Source organism: Misgurnus anguillicaudatus, chromosome 22 (assembly GCF_027580225.2).
Source record: "Misgurnus anguillicaudatus chromosome 22, ASM2758022v2, whole genome shotgun sequence".
NCBI classification, from domain to species: domain Eukaryota; kingdom Metazoa; phylum Chordata; class Actinopteri; order Cypriniformes; family Cobitidae; genus Misgurnus; species Misgurnus anguillicaudatus.
The window spans coordinates 43,995,466-44,014,780 of NC_073358.2; the positions used below are offsets into that span (position 1 = coordinate 43,995,466).

At 41.4% G+C, this 19,315-nt stretch overlaps 1 protein-coding gene across 7 annotated transcripts in view; it reads right to left on the reverse strand.

The window, feature by feature from the left end:
* Positions 1 to 19,315, reverse strand: part of fbrsl1 (fibrosin-like 1) — a 395,267-nt gene that overhangs the window by 14,675 nt on the left and 361,277 nt on the right. For 5 of the 7 annotated variants that reach the window (XM_073861159.1, XM_073861162.1, XM_073861164.1 and 2 more), the window contains 4 exons: positions 2,726 to 3,095; positions 2,359 to 2,620; positions 1,634 to 1,670; positions 463 to 725 (listed from right to left, as the gene is read on the reverse strand). In XM_073861159.1, the coding sequence (XP_073717260.1) occupies positions 463 to 725; positions 1,634 to 1,670; positions 2,359 to 2,620; positions 2,726 to 3,095 (932 nt within the window). Of the gene's footprint in view, positions 1 to 462; positions 726 to 862; positions 1,024 to 1,633; positions 1,671 to 2,358; positions 2,621 to 2,725; positions 3,096 to 19,315 lie in introns of all 7 variants that reach the window. The other 2 variants (XM_073861161.1, XM_073861165.1) reach the window with 2 other exon arrangements.

Below are 19,315 nucleotides of genomic sequence, written 5' to 3' on the forward strand. Positions count from 1 at the left end.
TGTTCAACTTCTGCCGCGAGCAAAGGCAGTGACGCGACGTTGACGGATCCACAATTCAATTCGGCAACGCATGACATCACCCATTAAAAGTAAATGAGAAGCGTTAACGCCCTGTGTGAATGTATCGTTAGTTCTGATCTTATAATTTCAGGAGTGCTGCTATTTCCTATAACAGGACGGAGTTTTATTGTTTGTATTGAAACACATGTTTGTGTTTGCCATGTTCCCTCTGCAATACGCAATGGCTGATGACTCCGATTGAAACAAAAAACCGACCACACCCTGCCAGTCTGTGCGTTGCTTGGCTAAATGACTCATTATAAACTTTTTTTATTTTGGTATAAAACAGAATAGAAGAATCTTCAGGCTACATAATAGGGGCTTGTTTAAGTAGGGGTATTTTTGAGGGGAAATGAGGAGGTAGGAAGGGAATAAAATCTATCCGTTTTTACTTATCCTCACATTTCTGGTTGGGGTACGCACCATGGGAGGTGCAGTGGGCGGCCCAATGATGGCTGCTGGGGGCAGACTGGCAGGGAAAGGCGTGAAGGTGTGCTGATGCGTGTGTTGGTGCTGGTGCATATGCTGATGTTGGTGAAACTCGGCCCGGAGGAGCGACACAGGGGCCAATGGCGACCCTGTCGCCCCTGGCGCTGACCCCCGACCACGCTCCGAGCTCTGTACCAGGAAGCGGTTGTTCAGCTCCTGCCGCAGAAGATCGTGCTCTGCAAGAAAGGAGAGCGAAGGGGGGAAGAGGAGGGAATGGGGGAGGGGACGAGACACGGGAGGAAAAGAAAAAGGCACACGGGCGGCCAGTGAGTTTTCACAACAGCGGTAAGAGGAAGAGAAAGAGGGTAGTCACCTGGCTTTCTCTGTTTCTCCAATTCAAGGTGTGAGGGTTTTCTACGTGAGGACTCATTGGTGGAGGTAAGAGAGTTGCCTGTGACAATGTGCCAATCAGAATCCCCGAATGAGGCTGGCAATACATGATTGGTTGGTTGAAAGAAATCAACAGGCTGGTATCTAAAGACAAGAGAGAACCAAGAGTCACCTCAGAAGAAAACACACACACACTTGACCCGACATACACAGATTCTGATTCTGGCTTCAGATTTCAGACAAGTGTACCTTCTTCAAATGTGCATAGAGGATGCTTGATGCTTTTAAAAGACATCAATCCATCAATTTATAGTTTTGACTTTCAAATTAAATTTGTTTCACTGAACAAAGACATAGAGCCTTTAATGTTCAGTGACTTTTTGAATGGTATTTATAAGTTTTGTGGGGGCAAATGCTCATTTGTATTTGGCTGTAGGCCTATATTTAAGATCAGCATTTTAGTTTCTCTAAAATGCCAGGATGTTGGTATTTAAAAGCCAAGTCATTCTGGCCATTGTCAACAAAAATACACTTACCGTATAAGGTTGAGATGAAGAAGGCAGGTATAATTTTCATCTCATATTTTGCATTTAGTATAAGCTGTATCAAAGTGGGCATGCTTAAAATAGCTTAAGCTTAAAATAAAACCTAAAACAAGTGAAGGCTTCTGGATGGTTCAGGATATTAGAAATCATTTTTTATTACATGGCAAAAGGAGCCAACTGGATATAAGTCAAATTTTTCATATGCTGACCTCTGATGCACGCCCCATCTCGCCTCGCTCTTGAGAAATCTTGAAAGAAATGCAATTTAAGAGCAAGGCTGTTGTTACTGGATACTTTGTTTGTGAAGAATCTTAATCTTAAGCTATATTTGTGAATACCAAACTAGTGCTACAATAGCACTATAAACTATGGTACATTTTGACTTTAAACTGTCCAGTTTGGTGGTATTTCGCAACACATCTCTTTGAGCGCTTACACACTAGAGAAAGCTTTGTTGGAGCGTGATGGAAATGAATGTGTACAATTTGGCCGGGTCAGAGAAGGCACACCTGAATTGGCCTCTCAAAATCATCATTAGTCAACAGATGTTTACATATAAATGCAATTTGGTTTCATGGACGCTTCGTATTTTTCCTATATGTCCCTTGTGTTACTCTGTGATGCGTCATGCCTAGCAAAACCAATTGATTGTTGAGCAGCGTAATCTTTAGTGTGTATGCGCCCAAACAAATTCAATATTGATGCCAATTTGTTACTTAGTAGCCAAAGGTATTCAACTCTGGTCGTGGAGGTCCACTGTCCTGCAGACTTTAGCGCTAATCCTAATTGAACTAGTTGAGGTCATTAGGATTACTTGAAAAGAGAGGTTTGATTATGAACTAAACTCAGGACAATGGCTCACCAGGGCCCCAGCAGAATAGCCCTGCTTGAATCTAACACCGTATACAGTCTAACTCCCAATGAAGGGATTCTTATCTGGATAGGGTGGTCCGGCAGGATGTCCTGGCACCACCAGGCTGTTGGTCGGTAGGGTAGGCGGAGGAGGCAGTGTAGCAGGGGTGGCAAACATGGCCGGATGGTTGGAGAAGTGGGAGGGAGAGTGAAGGGAGTAGTGAGAGGAGGGCAATCCGGCTAGGGAGAGAGGCAGTGGAGGTGCAGGAGACGAGAGACTGCTGAGATGATGATGAGGAGAGTGAGGCAGGTGGTGCTTTGGAGGAAGAGTAGAAGGGCTGTTGCTGTTTTAAGGAAGAAATAAAAAAAGATGTTAGCGTGCTAATAATGCAATATAAAGCTAATAATTCATTTACTAAGAGACAGAAAAATGCAATAAAGTTACTAACCTGATGTCGTGAAGACTGCTGTACGGCGAAGGATGATGATGATGACTAATGATTGGCCGGCTGTGGTGCGATGGGGGTGGGATTCTGTGCTCCTGTGGATGCGACTGGTTCCTCAGGAGGGGAGGGGTGGGGATCGGAGGCAGAGATTCCTTCTTGATGCTCAGAGGGTTCGGGGAGATAGGGTGTGGTCTAGGCGGGGGTGCTGCCGCAGCAGCAGGGGCAGGTGACCCCGTAGGGGGCGAGGCTGGAGTTGGACTTGAGATCGGTGGGACAAACGAGACGTCGTTACTTTGTTCCTGGCTTCGCTGAAGACCGGACACTTTGGTCGAGCTGCAAGTTTTGGACCCAAGATTCTCATCCGTTGCTGTAACTGGAAATAAACATAAGAGAATATTGAAACATTTACTGATGTCACTGTCTGGCACATTCGTAAGACTGTCGGTGGACAATTTGTACTAATTGAAAACGAAAAGTGTGCGTGTCCACTGGCAGCCAATTGCAGAAAAATGAGGTAATGACATCTGTCACAAGCACTTGAAAATCTGATGATTGTACTCGAGTATTTGGTCGATTCAGCGCTTACATCACATTGTTACGCATTACTGTGTATAATTTAGATTTCAAATTCAGTTTGCATCTCCTTCTTGTAACGACAGCATTGCATGCATAAACATTTGCTGTGTACTGAAAGTCGTACTGAAGCAATCATGCTGCTGTACATTTACAGACACGCCCACAAATAAATAGACCGCAGTCTTCTTTAAGCATGTCAAATTAAATGCATATGCAGTTTGGGCACGTAACCTACAGTATAGCGTGAGATTCATTTGGCAATCCATCCGTTAGATTGCAGCATGGTGAATGGCAAACAGCTGTGCCACCTGCTCCATCCACCCTGCGCTACAATGGCACATGCCAGGACACCAAACATATCTGCCTCTCTCTGCTTCCTTTCTCTTATCTCCCATCATCGTTTTATTCCAGGTTTCATTTCTTGCTCTCCATGGGTTTTATGAAGTGTTTAATCAGGTCATTTTCATGCTTGACTATAATCAGTTGATCCAATTTTCTGCGAGCAATCCAGTCAGAATGAATAAATCAGAGCTAATTAAAGTTAAATGCCGTTCCCATTCATAGATTTACAGAGCACACAGTCTGCCATGAAATAATTATGTTTCAATTGTGCTTTGAAAAGGGATCATGCACTCTTTATAGTGGCCTTTCAGAGTCCCTCCCTCCCTTGCTCGCTCCGCTTCGTAAAATATTTCCAGGGATTATTCTAGCACTGCCAAATTCTTTGTATCGAGGATCCTCTGTTTTCTCTGAATTAATTGGAGTGCAGTGCAGATGTGTTTTGCTTACTTAGTATGCATAACAGAATGGTTGAGAAAAGCAAATGGTAAAAGGGCCTGTGGATATCTACATTCTAGTACACAACAGGTACATTAAAGTTTTGGAGATATTTTTTTCCTTTTTTTTTTTAATAGAGACTTTGGTTGCACGCATAGAATAGTCTAAATGCCCAAAAGCCTGTTCCCGGGATGACCGTCATGAGAATTAACTTGCCTCAAGGGACATTCATAAATCGCCCTCCAATTAACATCAAGAATGAATTAAAGAGCAACTGTACAATTGCAACACCACTAAACTACTATTATGCATACTTTAATTGCAAGAGTGCCAAAATAAATCATATAAAAAAGATTGTGAGAGATAGAGAGAGAAAAAGAGTCAATTAAGACAACATCTTCCTTAGGCCACTAATCAAACTGTAATGCAGCCTTCATTCCTAACAGCTTACTTCAATATCAAACAAAGACTGTGAAAGCCTGCAGTAGACGTATTCTCTCTCCCCGGCCATTAAAACCTCAGACTGATGCTTTTAATGGAATATATGCGGCGTATTAACGGTATCATTTAAGCATTAACAGATTCCAACACCATTAATTGACAGACATCCCCCTCAGTATTACCTTGCAAAACTTGATGCATCTAACAAAATGACCTCACAATGAATATGTTCTTATAAACAAGTCTAAAACATTTTGCATCTGCAAACAAAAACGCAATGGTTAGGGTATGGAGGGGGGCTAGGTAAGATTAGCATAAAAGAGAAACTTCTATTCAGTGGCTTGGAAAGGTATAAACAGATGAATTCACGGATAACCCTGTCCGCCGTCTTTTCCAACAAAGCACAAAGAGAAAAAACGTTGCCCATTCGACGACGTTGCCTTGGAAACCAGTCTCGGAGGCATGTTCGAGCGGTGAATGCGGACAGTGGAAGTCAAGCTTCTCAGTTAGCAAGCTGTGGCACTTTAGGCACAATGGGTTCTGCGCTATCTCTTAATGATGATTCTAATGGGGCATAATGGCAGCCAGCAGGCAGGACAAGACGTACAAGCTTGGCTTCTTTCTCATTAAAAAAAGGCCCTGTAAATGTGTCTGGATGCCTGCTGTACATAACGAAGAAATGTCTCTGCTGTCCGGAACGTGGCCGTGATCATTTTGCAGAAAATGTGACACAATGTCATTTAAAAAGGCACAGTTGGGCCGTCAATGCGGTAATGTCACGCCATTGGCAGAGAAACGAGTCTGGCAGAATTGCTAATGTGTCAACCTCAGTGTAGACACATTAAAGACGTGCAGCTTTCATTTTTTGAAACATCCGATATTGTAACTTGGGAATTCTGCCTTAGGAATCTTTTAATGAGAACTTTCGTTTTGACACTGATTCAAGGGAGAAATATTTCTCTGAGACAAATGAGCAAAGGCCTCATTACTTAACATCAAGGTCAATGGCAGATCTGTTTTCAAAAGCACCAAACAACCACCCAACTTCACATAGGTATGAGTTTTTCTTGATGGAGCAAAGCTGCCATAGACGCTAGGGTGTTGAGCCCATGACATTGATGTGCGGTTGCTAAGGAGTGGTTTTCGGCTTGTTGATATGCGCCTCCTCTGGTGTTCTGGGTCCTTAGCAAGCTCCACTGATTAAAGTAGGAAATGATTTCAACAATTTACCAAGTACTTCTAAAATTCTCGCCATGCCACTTTAACGGCTACAAAGCGCTCTCTAATCTTCAATCTGCAAAGAAAAATAAAAGAGACCCTTAACATTGAGTGAAATCACAGCAGAGCTATTAGACGCACAGACAAGAGACCCCTCAGGAACACCCACAGATTTGTAGAGGTCGAAGGTCGTATTGTGAGGAGAGAGCGACACTCCCTAGGGACGTGTTGGCATCCCTGTTCAGCAGATGACACCGCAGTGGACTATCGATCTACCCTCTCCTCCTGCTGTTTCTCTCGTGGTACGATCCCTCAAGGGACTTTGGCCTCAACACGTGCCTGCTGCGGCAGGAACCGCCACCGATGTGGGTGGGGGTGAGTTCTAATGACGAATGGTTAAAGCAGAAGCGAGGTGACCTTAGCATCGCCCCACAGCTGTCTCACTCAGATATCCTTGACCTATGACCTCATTTCAGGCTCAGACAGCCGTCATGGAACATCTGGAGGGCTCCCGTACTCTACCTATTATACACAGAGAGCCGAATGATGAAAGGGTAGACAGATGGCTCTGGCTACCAGAGGAAATGTATTCCTGTGAGTCTGTAAAGTAGTCTTCATTACATTAGGAGAGTTCACAAATCTGATACACTTGTGGTCAACACTTAAACTGCAGCACTAACAGTAATGTCACCTATAGACGGTTTCATCGGACACATGTGTGTTGCCTGGATGGAATCTAACTTCTACGACATCTGTTTGTTTACTCTGACTAGTGGTTAAACTGAAACTCTGGAACATCGAAAATAAGGGCGCACTCACATTATCCAAACCAAACCAAGCCATGCCCCAGCGCGATTGTCACCCCTCCCTACTCCCCCAGATGCACGCACTCACACTGTACTTTTTATCGATCCGAGTCCGGGCGCGCTTTCGTCATTAAGATGCAATTGTTTTGAAAAAAGCAGGAAGTAAAGCTCTCTCTTAACACTGGAACCCACTGTAATGATAAGTCTGTGTTTTTTATACAGAGTCGTTTGGTGCGCGATTACAGACAGCCCTCTCACATGTCATCATATTGCTTAGTTGATCTGTCACGTGCGCAGCTCGGACATTCACGTAACCCCGCTGCGCGCATCAAAAGGTTGTTACGGCGGCAGATGAAGGTGAGTGGTCGCGCAACTGACGTCCTCACCTTTTGAATTGCGCTCACACCACAGCCTTCCGCGCTCCGGCCCACCTCTGCAACCCGGCCGCGGCACGATTAACCAATCCGCGCCCGGGCGGGGAACAGAGCGATCACACTTCTCAAACAAACCAGGCTTTGGGGGTCAAACGCGCCCGAGCGTGGTTTGGTTTGGATAGTGTGAGTGCGCCCTAACAAATATTTCCTAAGAATGAGGGGAGATGGCGATCATGGATCACCGTTATGGGAAGGGAGGTTTGGCAGCCGATCTGTAGTTAGCATTGTATAGATCAGGGATGGCCACTTCGGACCTGGAGGGCTGGTGTCCTGCAGAGTTTAGCTCCAACTTGCCTCAAAATCACACCTGCCTAAAAGTTTCTAGTATGCCTAGTCAGACCTTAATTGGCTGCTTCAGATGTGTTTAATTATGGTTGGAGCTAAACCCTGCAGGACACCGGCCATCCAGGGTTGCCTATACCTGGTTTAGATTATATAGTGCACATTTAACACAAAAGTCGTTTGTTTATGTTGTTACTGCTGAAACATCTATAAAGAGCAAAAGAGAATAATTTCAGGAAAACAAAACCAATCTTGGAAAGCCTCCTTAGAATTGTTCTTAGTGTCTGCTAGTGTGCCCTACATATACTACTTCACTGCTGATGAAAAAGTCAACACTATGGAGCATGTAATAGTAGTTTGTGATTACTGGGACATAATACTTTATCATAAAACTGCTTAATACCACAGACTGCTTTGTATTTGAATGCAAATGTTCACTTGCAGCTAAATTCTGTATAACTTAATTTAAAGTTGCATGCATTTTTTCTGAAAAAGTATTAGCCCACAATGCATCCATGGATGAATACATCAAATGAAAGACATAATGTCATGGCACATTTGGCATTCCATTTTACCACTTGCAGTGACATTGTACATCATAAAGTATGGATCATAATAAAATTTGGATAGACCATGTCTGTTTCCAGATTACTAAGCCCCTTCCCTTTTAACAACATTTTTAACGTCTCCTGTAGCTCATGCAAATGGTAGATTGTGGATTTACGTCTTAGTCCGCCTCGGTTTTATATGTTAGATAAACATCTCATATGCAAATGAGGTCTTAAGGCAGAAGGGAATGCAAATTCCCCAAATGACCAGGGGCCACTGTTGTGTATTGCGCACACACACCAACCTTCTACTAAGAAAACTTTAGTGCAATGATAAACACTGCAAGCTCATTTTCCATGCAAACTCTGTGGTATCACCTCATCTTCATTGAGTGCCAAAAAATAAACATTAATGTTCACACAAAATGAACAAAGAAATAAAACCACAACTAACAAACTAACAGCCGCCTCCAGCTAATGAAGTCAACGTTGGGAATAAGACACAAGAGTTTATCTCCTGAGCAGGTGCGGCATAGAGATCCGTCATTTTTTCACAGATTGGAAATTCTCACCTCTTTACCAGTCAAATCCACTGAGAACTGTGCTGTGTTGTGCCAAATGAGAACAAAGAATGCCAAAACAACTGACTGAGTGGGTTCTACTAGCTAAAAAATAGAGATTTTGGCTTCAAAGATGCCGATTATTACCCTGAATATTAGCACAAAGCTGCCAAATGTGATAAAATAAAAAATACTTCTATACAAAATATTTGATAAACACACACAGCTCTTCTTTAAGACGTATTTAGCTTTAGCACCACTAAATCCACCCTTACGTAGATCACATAAAACAGCCTGTGCGTTTCAAGACGTTTTATGAGCCAAATGACAGCTGGTACGAAGACATCAGTTCTCTGTTTCCATTTCTGTTCAGGACAGGGTGAGGTGGCACCAAGGCTCTCCGGGTGTTAAGCTGCAACATGTTGGCAATGAAGCCCACACAGAAAATCTGTGAGCGCCTACTGTTCATTTCAGAGATCTGGATGCTTTCCATGGCCTCCGTGAACCGCTGCTTCTCATGCTGAGAACAGACCCACACTGCGCCCATATGGCTCGGCGGCATATGCCATCCTGTTCCATGCCATGCGTGATTACTGACGGACAGAGTAAAGACCGCTTGGCAAAATCTACGTTTAATGTTAGCGAGAGCGACCGCTACTTGATAGCTCATAAGACCTAATAGAGTTAGCAGTTATGTTATCAAATATCAATTTTTACTTTGATGCTCTCCCTAAAATCCCTAAGGAAAATACAAATACACGCCAATTAGTCATTAGTCTGACTGCAGACTTCTGTATCTTGGCAAATCTGAGCACAGTTTGAGTCCTAGGGTCTTTTATCTGAGAAGAAAAAAATATGACTAATGCCTACGAGAAACAACCGAGACATAAACGGGATCCCATTTGTGATTTTGCTGTCCTATGGGACGACTTGAGTAACAAACAAATGTCCAATTAACTTCCTTTAATTGGTTCTAACTTTCAAAGCTGTGAAAAAAATAGAATTTTTCTATTTGAAACTACACTAGACTGTTTGTCGTTATTGATTTTATAACACAGCACATCAGAGGCATTCATTTTTATGACGCAGATGAAAACACAAGCTCTTCACTAATCTATCCGTGCCTCTGATGTGGGCTGGGCATTTCCAAACGTCCCAGATTGTTTGTGCCGTGCCACGTTGTGCCCAAACGGCTCATCATTTCATTAATTAGCTTGAGCTGCACGGTTGGCAAACGCGGCAGGCACGGCAGCAGCTGTCTGGATTGATTAGAGAAGAGGACCCAGTGCTGCAATTATCTAGATGACTGCAGACAATGGCTGTCTGCTCTAATAAAGATTCGTCTTACGGCCCAGCAGGGTGTTGGAATCAGCAGAGATTCAACACAACAGATGAATTGTGATTCTTTGCCCTATGACATTTGGAGTCAAAGCCAAAATATGAGACCCACCAGTAAGTGGACACACGATTGCAAGTTCTAAGCAGAAGTAGACCGTCCATGACCTTTGTTCTTTTTATATCCTCTTTAATCTTGCACATTCTAGAACTATTCTATACTCTCTCCACATTCTAAACCCTCTTAATATTGTACACTATACATGCTATACCCTGCCTATACACATTCTAGACCAAGTACATTATTATAAACATTCTGTATTCCATTCTATACTACGAACATGCTTTATGCACATATTCTATACCATCTACACATTCTTGACCCTTAACACATTCTACACTATGTACACATTATGTACACTATACATTTTATACCCTCTATACATTATATAAACAGCCTATACTCTTTACCTTCTATACCCTCCTCACTTTCTATACATACTATACCATGTATACATTCAATACACATTCTAATTCTTCACTCATTCTATGCCATCTACACATTCTATACTATGTACATATTATATTTAACAGCCTATACTCTTCACCTTCTATACCCTCCTCACTTTCTATACTCTCTATACATACTATACAATGTACATATTCTATACATATTCTAATTCTGCACTCATTCTATGCCATCTACACATTCTATACCATGTACATATTATATAAACAGCCTATACTCTTTACTAGGGATGTTCCGATCAATGCCGATCTCCACTAATAATACGTGGCCGATCACTATTCTGAATCGGACAGCCGATCTTATTACAGCTATTTCATGTACTACAGCTTTTGATCAGTACGTCCTTATCGATCTAAAATCATTGTTAAATTGAGTCGTTTATAACATGCATTTGAAAAAGCAACACTCATCAAACATAATTATTATACATATTCTTTATTATCATGAAAATTCCTGAAAAGGTTCGAAGAACAGCAATATAAATATATCCTTCAGCCATTTCATGGAGCTGCGTGTCATCACAGCTGCGTGTGTATTGTTCTTCGTCTACAGCGCATTTTGAGTTTCTGCACGAGAGCGCCCCCTGGCTTTTGGATGTAGCGGCATTTCCTGTAATTCATTGAGAAACATAGCAAGCATTATCGGCCGATCGATCGGAGCATCCCTACTCTTTACCTTCTATACCCTCCTCACTTTTTATACTCTCTATACATACTATACAATGTACATATTCTATACACATTCTCATTCTATGTCATCTACACACTCTACTATGTACATATTAGGGATGTCAATTTATGCAATTTCCCATATTCGATGATCATTTAAATTAACGATCAATCAATCTAATAATCGTTAACAGTAATAGTGCAATAAGCCTTCACTGCAGTTGCATATATACAATGACATAAAAGTGTGCATAAAAACGACAGCTTCCTCACGCGAATTAAAAGATTTTATTTTGTCTAAATAACATGCTAGTGGGATTGTAAAATGAGTCAATGTAGTTGTTGTTTTGATAAAATCATAAATTTAAACTTATCTCTTAATGAAATATAATGACTAATAGACAAAGTAAACTCCGCCTCACGGGCACTCTGCAACAGACGCATGAAAGTCCATGTCAAAATAACAGTTTTATTATCATCAAGTGTTATTTATCAAGTTGTTTACCTCGCTTTCCGAGTCGTTGATACACTGTTTGTAATTATATCCAAGAAGCACACGAAGGGCACTTTTCTCGTCGTCACCTCAGCTTAGACGTACTTTCAGCAAAGATGCTTATATTACGGAGATGCCAACCTTCCATTAGAAAACACGCAGCGCCTCAGCTAGTCAATAATGATGATCAATGATATATGTTGCGGGCATTCAGGGTTTAACGACAGTCAGTTACAGTTTACATTTTACAGTTTCTTGCCATAATTTAAGATGACATTTTAATCTGTTCATTAAAAACGGCTTCTGGTCTCCTTCTCTGTATATAGCAGCGTTGCTATGCTAATCTTGCAGGCTTCCCCGAAGAGGGTCTTTACTTTCAGTATCCTAAACGTATTTGCATTTTCTGCGTAGGACCCTGTCAGATCCACTGCGGATGTAATTTCGTTGCGTTGGTAGCCAGCCAGCCTCATCACGCATGACGTTCTTCTTCTTCTTTCTTTTTTACCTGCGGTTGGCAACCAGCTTAATGGAGCAAACGCATGAGGTTAAAAAGCACATGCGTGTGCTTGGCATCGAGCATCGTTGTGATCATAGCTAGTAGTTTAACTTTTGCGCGCTCGCTTAGTTTTTTTTCTCCGACTTTATGTGTTTTGCGCAGGCGCCGCACACACGTGCATGATCTTGTTTTTCAACAATCGTTAAGTTTTATCGAGTAAATTATTATCGACAATTAATCGAAGATCGATTAATTGTTAACATCCCTAGTACATATTATATAAACAGCCTATACTCTTTACCTTCTATACCCTCCTCACTTTCTATACTCTCTATACATACTATACAATGTACTTATTCTATACACATTCTAATTCTGCACTCATTCTATGTCATCTACACATTCTATAGTATGTACATATTATATAAACAGCCTATACTCTTTACCTTCTATACGCTCCTCAATTTCTATACCCTCTATACATACTATAAACACTGTGTACATATTCTATAAACATTCTAATTCTGCACTCATTCGGTGCCATCTACACATTCTATACTATGTATATATTATATAAACAGCCTATACTCTTTACCTTCAATTCCCTCCTAACTTTCTATACTATCTTCTGTATACATATTACACCATGTACATATTCTATACACATTCTAATTCTGCACTCATTCTATGCCATCTACTCATTCTATACCCTACACACGTTATATTAACAGCCTATGCTCTTTACCTTCTATACCCTCCTCACTTTCTATACTCTCTATACATACTATACACATCGTGTATAAATTCTATACACATTCTAATTCTGCCCCATTCTATGCCATCTACACATTCCATACTATGTACATATTATATGCACTCTACACATTCAATACCCTTTACAAATTCTTGATGAGGTTGTTCCAAACCAGCACTGTATCTGAAAACATAAAGTGTTCTTTATAAAGAACAATAAAAGAACTGACCAATTCAACTAGAACACACGTCATTATAAAAGATTCCGGAATGGCATCCCATTCCCTCTCTGGTTCTCCTTCTCTGGTTCCATTCCAGCTGTCTCTCAGCCTTGCTTCATAGGGCAGCGCCAGGCTCAGCATGGGCAATAATTCCACCTCAGCATGTCAGCTTTATTTAGCTGCATAATGCCCTTACAAACCCAACAATACCTCTTTGTTACCCCGCAGGAGAGCATCCTCTATTAGCACTGCCAGCTGCTTTCCCCTGATTTACAGACTGTACAGAAAAGCAGGAGGTGAAACAGGAGGAGAGAAGGAAAGGAATAAAAAAATAGAGAAAAAAGAGGCCAAACAACATGGGCTAAAGCCATTCGGGGTAGCGTGTATTTTGCCATGGCATAGTATAAATAGAGGTGTTCTTTAACAAAGCTATCAGGCATGGACCTGCTTTAAACCTGTATAACATTAAGTGGATATAATATCATCTTTCAGCAAGTAACTGATTACTTTCAGTGGAATGGGAAATGGATGAATGGGAATCATTCAACGACCCAAGTAGCATAACACAGTTCTGAAAGAACTCTTGTGCTTTCCTGCCCCTCCTTATGCGTACCTGGAACTGGATTTCCTACCACAGCAAACTTGCAGGAACAATCCCAGTTTGACGGCCCTTCTTTTGCCCGTCACACTTGACTTGTTGTTTTGACGTTGTGGCAATAGTGGCAAGGTGGTGTATAAGCACATTACAAATATTTTCATTCGGATAATGTTCCTTGAAGTGCTTTTTACTTAACCGCTGGTGCAAAAAAAATGTTGGACGGAAACACTTACGCTTGGTTAGCATGTGCATACACTCACACACCTCACAAGACGACGCACACGTGAATGACCGCATGCATGCAAACACAAATACTTTCCCTGCTTTTCCCAAACATCTTATGATTTTTTCCTCCCTAATGACTCGCCTTGTGACTTTATTATGAAATATTACAACCATCTCAAGGCAAAGGATATCTCGACATCTTCATGCCAAATTAAACTGGATAATCGGCTTTAAGCACAGCTGATCGTATCTTGCATAGCGTGACTTAAACTGATAAACTTTATTAAAGAAAACGCATGACATAAACCAGGGTCAAGCAACAGTTGAAGAACAGACTGTAAACTATTTCTTTAAGCATTTCTATGTCCCTTTAAGAAAACTCTTCTTATCAAGGTTTTAGGGTGATTTTATAATATAGATTCTTGTTTACCTCTGTTTCTAAATGCTCTGTTTCCATATAAAACCATTCAGTCTTCCAACTGACATTCTTTATAGATGCTTACAGAGAATAATGTCCCATTAAAGACATTGCATTCATTATTCTGTAGTACCTATGAATGCTGTTTAAAACCATAATGCATAAACAACATAATGCATCAAAGTTAGATTGCATTTCAGTTTTCTTTATCCCCTCTACTGAAACACAAAACTTTTTTATTTTACTGAAGGGCAGAAACAACCCCTAACAAAACATTTATTGTCTGTCAATCTTATCACCCTTCATGGCTTAGTTTTCAGGTAGTTTAGAGAAAGAAAACTCATGAAAAGGGGAACTATCATGTTAGTTCAGAACAAACGGAAGCTAAAATGTGGCTGTCTTGAAGGAAGAAAAACATCACTTCTACATGACACCATTTTAAAAGGCTACGTCCGAGTGTTTACAATAGCCAAGCGTGTCCTTTCATGTACGCAAGGGCTAAATTACAGCTCTGAGACCCTCTTGCTAAACTTAGCTGGGACCGCTCAGATCGGTTTGACACGAGGATAAAGACATGGGATAAGGTTGCAGGGAAATATCAGGTACTCACAGCACTTTAAGCACCTTCAATCATGTAAAAGCAGAGCGAAACACAATGTGGGGGGAGATGAGCATGGTGGCTGTCAATTTTTTAAAACTTCGCAATCTGGACAAAAAAAATGCAATGCACATTCATAACAACGGAACCGCAGATAGATCAGACTGTCTACGGCCTTGTTTTCTTTCTCTTTAAATTAAACATGGCGTCTACTCTGACCGAGATCTATGATGTTAAACACGTATGAGCCCAGACTGACCCATCTGTACTATAAACAGTACAGTGGCAAAGTAATAAAAGGCAGTCTGAAAGGGCGAGGAAGGTTTTGGAGGCATGCCAGTAAAACTAATGGAGACAGGCCCCATGTCTTGACCTCCAGCTCTGCTCAGGGGGACCCGCTCAAACATGCATGTCTCCTCTAATTTCCTGCTACAGCTCTTTTACACACACAAACACACACACACACACACACACACACACACACACACACACTACAGTCAACGCAGTGAAAAGAGCCATTCAGAATGTGGTTGAAGAGCTAGTTTATTTCAGCATGTGCCACAGGCTACATACTTGTTCATATTTTGGTACTGGTGGCTTAATGTGAATTCCAAAAATGAGTCATCTCATAGAGACAGAGAGGCCCGTTCACACCCAGAACTAGCAATACCTATATTAGCGTCCACACCAACAGACAATAACGCTATATGCAAGGGGCAATCTTCTGATCTCTATCGTGAAGTGACTTAAACTGCAATTCAATCAAAAAGTAAGTCAATCTCCATAGACGCAGAAATAAATGCATTTATAGCTTGGTTTTGGTCTATAGCCATAATTTTGCCCTTCATGACATCTGGGGGGGGGGGGGGTTTGTAACTCACCCGTTTAAATTAATTTAGCCTTAAAGTTCTGCATAATAACACCGTCAAGCTAGCAACCAGCAACCAGCCACTTCAGCTTTACCTATGTCCTCCTCTTTACCCATTGTCGGTTATCTGCGAGTGATGCGTAGTGACACAATGCTAAGATGGCGACGGCAGGCCCCCACCAACTAAGCTCTTCACAAACCTATGGATGACGTCCATATTTGTTACAGTCTATGGTTATTTGTTTATTCTTTTCTTGCATGTTGCAATTTTAAATGTATAAGCACTAAAAATTTGATAGATTTTGATTGGCTGTCAATGTTAAATCACTCACCTACATCGCATTCAAAGTGATCACAACAATATTGTTCAACTGTATCTTCATCATTATAGTTCTGATGTGGCTATTTTCTTACATTTAGGACATACAACTTTATATCTATATCTTTATAGATGTTGTTTGTTTTTTGTTTTAGTTTGTTGTTTGTTTTAGTTTGTAGTTTGTTTTGTGTTTTATCTCAATCAAAACTAAATGTAGCCTTTCAGGAAGAGGTCCATCTCTGTTTGAAGTAAAAACTGTGGCATGATAAATAAGCAACCAAAAGACTCAGCCCCGTAAGAACAGCGAGCAGGCACTGTAAAGCTGGTTTAAATGGGAGACCCAGGTGCTTCATTCTTGCTGAAGAACAATTGGGACATACTAATGTTCTCACTGTGTCTGGTTGAAATTCATGGTGTTCGTGAAAGAAAATCCATAGCCTCGGGAAGATAATAAAGCGTCTCAGCTGCCCATGTAGATGTTTGCCAAAGCTGGGCCTCCTGTGCTCTGTGACATGTTTCCAATTTATTGCCAATCACACTTCAAGAGAAGATCTCGGATACCTAAATTCAACCCCCACTTCAAACCTACAGGGGTTCATACCAGAGCTGAATGTATTTATCTAGCATATCATGCCTAGAGGAAAACCTTATTGCTCTTTTTATATCTCAGGAGACGTATTGGAGTTCTTAGTTAGGTTTCATTGATGCATCAACAAGCTTCAGCCAAAAACTCCTTAGGGTGAAAATATAAATAGACACAAACGAGACACCTGTTAAAAAGTGTACAAATCTACAAAAAATGTAGCTTTCATCCTGGGAAAATATGATGATAGATTCCAAAATGAAATCATACTGAATAGAGGCTTTGCAATTTACATTTATTCCAATTCCTGTCCAGGAGATTTTTTTTCCTATGGGATGGGAGTCACAAGGGAATAAAGGTAGTTATGATGAATCTGACAAGACATGATGTATAAACATGTATATAAACAAATAACTAGCTGGGCTAATTCTATACCTGCCTATCTTTTCCACACCCATTTCAATCCCGGCCCTCTGTGCCCCCTCACACATAGGGGAGGCAGCCAGGTCTACCTCTAAATGGCTCTTCATAGTCAAGATCCACTCCTGGGACCCTCTTATCCGGTTTCTCCCCAGCGAGGTAACACATCAATGGGGTTCAGAGTCCCACTCTTCCGTTGCTCTCCAGCGTGGTGCTAAAATAACAGGCACTCTGGCTCTGAATGGGGCCATTTGAGAGGAGGCTGTTAAGAGGCTATCCTGAGCTCAGCGCAAGAGAGAACAGATGCCTGTTTGATTAATAGAGGACCACACAGACTGGGATTTCAATTTTTTTTTCTTTTCCTTCTCTTTCCAACGACAAGAGGATCATGCCGAGTTGTATTTGCAAGTGTCTTAGCATAGCTTGAAACGATTAATGACCGTCTGAATGTAAAATGCAAGATCTTAGCGCAACATCTTTCACTGAAGAGCATCCCTCTGTGGTTTGCTACCATGTGCTTATTTCAGGGCTAATTAGCTTAACCTCACAAAGCGTCTCAGAGCTGCAGGACTTCAGTGTGATGAATGCAGATGGAAAAATGCGCCTGCAGAGTTACTTATATGCACAGAAGAGCATATTTGTATATGCTGTAACTTGCGGGTAAAAACAAATGTAAACGTCCCTGAAAAAGAGCAACTCAAGCAATTAAAGACCTGCACAATGTGAATGATACTTTACCACAATCGCATCCAAAAGTCCTTTGAACTTGAATAGCATTGACTTCATATTGTTCCTGGTCATGGAATTCTGTTCATTTAACATTCTTCCTGTGCTTGGCCGCATAATTCCGGTTTTATATGATCCTTCTGAACCGGTTCCCGAAATGTCCAATTCATTACAAGCGTGTTTGCAACATCCATCTAGTCTAGCGAATCGTCTCTGCCAGCGACTGAACATTATCCAAGCTTCATGTTTGGCCACAATCAATCCCCATCTGGCTTTGCTAGCGAGCATAACAACGTTCTCCACGAACAGCATCGACTTCAAACGTAGGATACAATGAAACAAAATGCTAAAGATCTCATCCTGGCATCTTATCTTCTTCAAGCTCCCGATGAAGAACCAAGCGTACATATTTGATATTCGCAGCCTATTCCAGACCTTCCGATACATAAACAGACAGTCTTGCTGAAAAGAGGCACCTACCCTGCAGCTAAACTGATGGTTATCCCATGTCTAGTGGAAACGATCACAGTGGGGATAGTTAAAAGAGCTCCAGCAATCAACTCTTGGAAGCAACCGGTCATTAGCTGGCCCACGAGTGCTAAAATTACCCCACGAAAACACAGGCAGACTTCTGAGGAGGCCTGACCTCAACTTTACAAGCTGCTCTCCACACTGTAGGGCTACTAGATCATCTCAAGAGGGCTGCTCCATCACCAACTGGTCTCAGGGCAGCCATGATACAGGTTAGAATGGTTTTAACAGGCTTACACTGGCAGCCCAGGGTAAGCTTACTGTAAGGTGGAAGTCTTTTACTCTTTAAGCCGTTCCAACTGAGAAATAACAGCTTTCCTTTACAGAGGATGAAGCTTTGAAGGCTGATCTTTAGCTTTCTATGAAACATAAGCATCATGGCTATTATTTTATGACTGAAGAAAAGATCAGTTCACTTCACAAATAGTTATGCAGCCTTCTACAGAATTGGAACACCTCATTCGCATAATGTAGAGATGTACTCACAGCCCCTTGCATGTTCATTAAAACCCAAATTTGTTTAAAATAATAATGTTTTTAGTATTTAGTAGGGATGTACTGAATATTTGGCCACCAAAAATATTTCACAATTTTTTGACGCAACAATACGGCTGAAATATTGTGATGACGCAAACAGAAACCGCAACCTGCACATGCTTGTTTGAAGCAACATGTCTGCGGTGTGGACGTATTAACCCGCAAAAGGCGCTAAAGTGAGCAGTTTTCTGTATGCACAGACGCACATGCGGTTGAATGTGTCCGGTCCAGCTCCAGTCAGACATGATCATCCCTATGCCCTTCAAATATCAGAACTTTTTATGTGTAAACTTTAGAGAGAGTTGCGCTACTATGTCTCATACTGTAGTTCATTAACATTCATTTGGAGAATAAAGCAATGAAAAACAACATAACGTTTTTATGTGGAGCGACTGTTTATGCTGCGCTGTTTGGAATTCGCCCTCGGTCTCTGTGTGTGCGCACGTTTAAATGCACTCAGTAGTGCATACACAGAGAGACGCGTTTTAAAAAGCAAGCGAACATAAAATCTTTCGGTTCTTGACAGGGCACATACAAACAAAATGATCTCCACAGTATCCTTTTTCTAATAAAACATTTGTTTATGTCTTAAGTGTATGTATAGATTACAGTCAGAAACCAGTCTGTGCTTAT